The following is a 5684-nucleotide window of genomic DNA, read 5'->3' on the forward strand; positions in this document are numbered from 1 at the left end:
TGCCGAGGGAAGCAGCGGGGCGGCACCAGGCGGGCCTGGCGGGCGCACCATGCCCCGCTGCCGCGCCAGGGTGCCCAGGATGGCGCCGTTGGGCGCGCCGCTGGCGCTGGCGCCGCCAGACGGGGGCGCCCCCTCCCCTTCCGAAAGCGACTCTGAGCTGAGCACCGTCGCCTCTGGGGCCGCCTGCGCCGCCGCCGCGCCGTTGCCGTTGCTGCTGCCGTTGGCGCTGGCGGCGGCCGCCGCCGCCGCGTCGGCCAGCAGCTCGGCGTTGACCGAGGCGGCGGCGGGGCTGGGCTGGTTGAGGGAGGGAGGGATGCGGCCAAAGGTCTGCTGGATGAGGTCCTTGGTGTGCTGCAGGCGGGAGCCAGGGAAAGAAAGGAGGCGAGGGGGCGCCTGTTGCAGCACAGCTCCGGCAGGGCCAGCCGCAGCGCGGCTGGCGCAGCGCTTGCAGCCCCGCTGCTCCCCCACCAGTCGTGGCCTGCTCCTCCTCCTCCCTTCCCCCACTGCCTTCCGCCCTTCTCCTCTTCCCCGGCCCTTTGCAGCCAGCAGCCAGCCAGCCACAGGCCAGGCCAGGCACAGGCCAGCCAGCCAGCCCTCACACAGCGCTCACCTCCACATCGACGTCCCCCACCACATACACCGTTGCGTTGGCTGGGAAGTAGTGGCGCGCCCAGAAGCCCATGATCTCCTCCCGCTCCCACTGCTCCACCTGCAGCAGGGGGCACACACGCACACACGCGCCGTGAGCACGTGTCATGGCGGGCATGTGGCAGCGCGGCGGGGGGGAATGGCGCCGCCAGGCCGCAGCCCAGCCGCCGCGGCGGCGTGCCGCAGCAGCGTGCCTCGCCCCGCCCGCCAAGCCCGCCACCAGCAGGTCCGCGAAGCGCACACACACACACAGAGCATACACACACCACACACCACACACCTGCACACCACACACCCATACACACCACACACACACACACACCGCAACTGGTCCGTCTTGCCGATGGGGAAGCGGCAGCCCAGCGCGTTCTCCCAGTGCAGGTACTGCAGCAGCTGGCAGTCCACGCGGTACTCAATCGTGTTCATCATCTGCGCCTCCGCCACCACCGCCTTGCGCTCCTTCTCGATGCGCGAGGGCAGGAACTCGGGCTCAAAGGCCACCTCCGTGAGCGCGTCCAGCACCTGCAGGCGGGCGCGCGGGCGGCGGGCCGCGGGCAGAGGTTGAGAGCGGGGCAGGAGGCGCGCAGCAGGCGGCGGCGTCCAGCCCAGCCGGCGGCCAGGCGCTGCCAGGCCGAGGCCGGGCCCTCCCCCCCACAGCTCTCTGCCTGCTCTCCCGCGCCGCGCGCTACGCGCCCTGGGAGCAGAAGGGGCTGGGCGGCGGCCCGCGGCCCCGCGCCCCGCGCTTGCCCAGCCCCGCTCCCCGCACCTGCCACAGCATGGGCTGCCCCGTGTTGCCGTTCCTGTCTGGCGCGTGGACGTGAAAGACGGTGTGGTGGAAGTCGGTATAGGCGTTGGACCTGCTCGGGAGACAGGGTGGGGCAGCAGTGCTGGTGGCTTCGGTGGCAGCTTTGGTGGTGGTGGTGGTGGGACCGTAGCAGCAAGGCACAGGACCGCAGCAGCGGCGGCGGCGCCGACGGCAGGCCGCTGTGAACGGCAGGCATGCGGCACAGTGTGCGTGCAGCGGGCCTGACGCTTATTGATAATCTGCCACGCGTGCCAGCCCGCCCACCCCGCCCCGCCCCGCCCCGCCCCGCCGCACCTGGCTCCCGTGCCCAGCAGCCCCTCCCGCTTCTTGCTGCCCAGGAAGGTGACATGCTCCACCAGGTGCGCTATGCCCTGCTCCCGCTCACCCTCGTCCACTGCAACGCCGCGGCGGCGGGAGGCAGGGGCCCATGCAGCTGGTAAGCACCGGAATCGGCACCGGCACCGGCAGGCAGGCAGGCAGGCAGCCAGCCAGCAGCTCGTCCCGGCGAGCGCTGGGCGCGGCGTGCCGCCTCCGCTGGCCACCCCTGCTGCTGCCGAACCGCCCCATGCTGCCGCAGCGACACCCAAGCTGCCGCAGCAACACACGCCGCTACAACGCGCGGAACCACGGCTGCTGCGGCGGGCGCGCACCCGACCCCGCGTGTATCTCCAGGTGCGCCTCGAAGCGCGCCGGCGGCGAGCGGTTGGGCAGGATGACGTAGCGCAGCCCGTTCTCCAGCGCGCCCAGCTGCAGCGCCTCGTTCTGCTGCAGCTGCAGGCCCAGCAGCTCCTCGCCCGCTCGGCTGCTGCCGCCCGCCTCCACCTGCGGCAGCACGCGCGCCACAGCGGCAGGCAGCGGGGCGTCGATGCCCAGCCACGCTGGCAGCGGCGCTGCACGCATGCAGGCATGCATGCAGGCAGGCATGCAGGCAGGCAAGGCCAGCCACACAGGGAGAGGTGCAGGGCGGAGCGGCAGGCGCCTCCGGAACCTCGGGCGCCGCGCCGAGGCGCGGCAGGGGAGGGTTCTGAGGGCCCGGTCACAGCAGGCGGCTGCCTCTGGGCCCACCAACTGTTTCTGCTGGCTGCCCCCCTGCTGGTGGGTGCAGCGAGCTCACCAGAGTGGCGGAGACGACGACCTTCCTGCCGCGGCGGCAGGCCGCGATGGCAACCCAGGGGCGACCCAGCGGTCCGTCGCTGCCGCGCAGGAAGCGGCATCTGGTGGAGGCCACATCCCTGCACCCACCAGCGGCGGCGCTGCCATGCTTGTCATCGCGGCGCAGGGCAGCAGGTGGTGCGCTTGGCCCCCTGTTGCCCTCCTGCCCAGGGACTGTGGCGGCAGGCGGCACCTCCCGCCCACGCTGCCAGTAGGTTTGCACCAGCAGCGCGCACCTTCGGGGCGACTGCCGCGCCATGTGCCCTTGGCTACACCTGGTGGGCGCCCTGGCAGGCCCAGGGGCGCTGCCCAGTTGCTGAGGGCGCTGGTGGCGCTGCAGGCAGCGGGCCATGGGCCTGGCGGGGGCCGCCACCGGCCCAGGGCGCTGCAGGGTTTGTCGCAACATTAGCCCCGGTCTGCTGTGAGCGATAGGAGCCGCAGCAGCACTAGAAGTTTTCGGAGAGGCCCAAGCCCATGTGGAGGGCTAGCAGCACGGCTGGCTGGGTTGGAATTGAGCACCGATGCGGCAATGACGCGGAGATGGAGGGGGCAGGCACCCCAGCCACCCCATGCTGCCTGCTGTCCCAGGCCCGCGCCAGCCCACCCTCATGCAGTGGGAGACTGCCGATGGGCTCCAATTAGCGCTGCAGTGCGTCATCCCTCGCACATTGGCACTGCCGGAGTGACTGGAGGGCGCCAAACATGCAGGCGACGCTTGCACAGTCCCAGCTCCATGGGCAGGTCGGTGCCGGGCTGCCAGTTTGTCAATCGACGCTGCCAGCGGGCCTGCCGCTTCGTGACTGAATTGTGGCGATCCCTGCCGGCCCCCGGGTCCCGCTGTGCAGGCCGTGGCGAGGGCAGTGGTGGGCAGCAGGGCGCAGCAGCGGGCGGCCGCCCCGCGCGCCGCCGCCGCCGCTGCCTCCCTCCGCAGCGAGTTTGTGGCGGCCGAGGGCGGCGACTTCGTGTGCCGCGCCCCCCTGAGGCAGCAGGCCTCGGCGGCGGCCGCGCGCCACGCCGGCCGGCGCACCGCAGCGCCCAGCGTGGCGACGGTGGCGGAGCAGAAGGAGATCAAAAAGGTGCTGATTGCCAACCGCGGCGAGATTGCGGTGCGCGTCATCCGCGCCTGCCGCGAGCTGGGCCTGCAGACCGTGGCAGTCTACTCCACGGCAGACAAGGACTGCCTGCACGTCCAGGTGCGAGGCGGGGCAGCCCGCCGCCGCCGCCGCCGTCGGCGCCGCTGCGTCAGCCCCAGGCCCCCCGCCGCCTCCCGCCCCTGCGCCTACCTGGCGGCCGGCTGCCGATCGCCCGCCCCCCCTGCGCTGCCCTTGCCCTGCCCAGCACGCCGCAGCCGCGCCCGCTGCCGCGCGGCCCCATTCTGGCCGCCACCCAACCTTACCCCACACCCCGTCTCACGCCCGCCTTGCCTGCCCTGCCTGCCGCGTGCGCAGCTGGCTGACGAGGCTGTGTGTATCGGCGAGGCGCCCAGCTCCGAGTCTTACCTCTCCATCCCTTCCATCATCTCCGCCGCCGTCAGCCGCGGCGCAGACGCCATCCACCCGGTGAGACCCGCTGCTGCCAGCCGGGAGGCGGCGCTGTACTGCCGCCGCGCCCGGACCACCCGCCTGCTCGCGTCTGCTCGCGCCCGCCGCGCCTCCCCTCCCCGCTCCCCGGCGCCGCCGCCCCCCGCGCAGCCGCCTTCCTCCTTCCCCACGCCATGGGCGAGGCACGCCCATCCACGCGCCCATCCACCCACCCTCCGCCGCCCCCCTCCTGCTCTCCTTTCCTCCACCTCCTGTCTCCCTCTGTGCTTCTCGCCCCCCGCAGGGCTACGGCTTCCTGTCTGAGAACGCCACCTTTGTGGACATCTGCGCCGACCACGGCCTGGAGTTCATCGGGCCCAAGTCCGACTCCATCCGCATCATGGGAGACAAGTCGACGGCGCGCGACACGATGAAGGTTGGTGGGGGTGGGGGTGGGGGTGTGGTGGTGGTGGTGGTGGTGAGGTGTGGGGGCCTTGTGGGGCAAGGGGGTGGAGCAAGGATTCCTAAAATCAGCAATAGCAGAACAGGACAAGGACAGGGAGGGCAGCAGGCAGGGGCAGCATCGTGGCAGCAGCGGCGCGGCGGCCGAACCGCTGCCACCGCCGCCTGCACACACACACGCGCGCACACGCACACACACACGACCGCCTGCCGCCCCGCCGCCCCCGCAGAACGCGGGCGTGCCCACCGTGCCGGGCTCCGACGGCCTGATCAAGGACGCTGAGGATGCTGTGGTGGTGGCCGCCCAGGTCGGCTTCCCCATCATGATCAAGGCCACGGCTGGCGGCGGCGGGCGCGGCATGCGGCTGGCCATGACCGAGGACGAGTTCCTGCCGCTGCTGGGCCAGGCGCAGCAGGAGGCGGAGGCGGCGTTTGGCAACGGCGCCGTGTACCTGGAGCGATACGTCAACAACCCGCGGCACATCGAGTTCCAGGTGGGGGTGTGGGGTGGGGGTGGTGGTGGGGGTGGGGAGGCTGGGGCTGGGGCAGGTGCTTGGGGTGCTGTGGCGGCAGGTTTGCTGGGAGCCGTGTGCTGGGCTGGGGCTGGGGCTGGCCTGGGGGGCTGGGGGCCGTGTGCCGGGCTGGTGCTGGCTGGCCGGCAGAGAGAAGCAGAAGGGTTCCGCAGGCCGTGCTTTGGTGCGGGCTGGCGCCACACAGCCGGCTCCCCCGCCCGACGTGCCTCTCACGCGCGCATCCCCGCCCCTCCCTCCGTCCCTCGCCCCGCAGGTGCTGGCCGACAAGTTTGGCAACGTGGTGCACCTGGGGGAGCGCGACTGCTCCATCCAGCGCCGCAACCAGAAGCTGCTGGAGGAGGCGCCCTCGCCCGCGCTCACCCCAGAGGCGCGTGGGGCGGGCCCGCCGGGCGGCGGCGCTGCTGCGGCTGCTGCAGCATGCGCCGGCGTGCATGTGATGCACGCACGCGCGCCCCCTGCCCCCTCCCTCCTCACCTCCCCCTCTCCCATCTCGCCGCAACCCCGCCCCGCACCGCCTCCTTACCCTCCCTCACCCTCTCCCTCTCCCCCCGACCACCCCGCCCA

At 72.7% G+C, this 5684-nt stretch overlaps 2 protein-coding genes across 2 annotated transcripts in view; one reads left to right on the top strand and one right to left on the bottom strand.

Annotated features, from left to right (window-relative positions):
* CHLNCDRAFT_56893 (hypothetical protein) overlaps positions 1–1649 on the bottom strand; it is a gene marked incomplete at both ends in the record, with an annotated part of 8445 nt that extends 6796 nt beyond the window's left edge. The window contains 5 exons of the mRNA XM_005850831.1: positions 49–351; positions 611–709; positions 967–1170; positions 1415–1505; positions 1579–1649. Of these exons, the coding sequence (XP_005850893.1) occupies positions 49–351; positions 611–709; positions 967–1170; positions 1415–1505; positions 1579–1649 (768 nt within the window). The remainder of the gene's footprint in view (positions 1–48; positions 352–610; positions 710–966; positions 1171–1414; positions 1506–1578) is intronic.
* Positions 1650–3307: 1658 nt separating this feature from the next.
* The window catches only part of CHLNCDRAFT_140567 (hypothetical protein), a gene marked incomplete at both ends in the record, with an annotated part of 4157 nt that continues 1780 nt past the window's right edge, over positions 3308–5684 (top strand). The window contains 6 exons of the mRNA XM_005850549.1: positions 3308–3346; positions 3451–3798; positions 4054–4164; positions 4430–4561; positions 4818–5081; positions 5374–5553. Coding sequence (XP_005850611.1) covers positions 3308–3346; positions 3451–3798; positions 4054–4164; positions 4430–4561; positions 4818–5081; positions 5374–5553 — 1074 coding nt within the window. The remainder of the gene's footprint in view (positions 3347–3450; positions 3799–4053; positions 4165–4429; positions 4562–4817; positions 5082–5373; positions 5554–5684) is intronic.

This window comes from Chlorella variabilis (genome assembly GCF_000147415.1).
Source record: "Chlorella variabilis unplaced genomic scaffold CHLNCscaffold_3, whole genome shotgun sequence".
Lineage (NCBI taxonomy): Eukaryota > Viridiplantae > Chlorophyta > Trebouxiophyceae > Chlorellales > Chlorellaceae > Chlorella > Chlorella variabilis.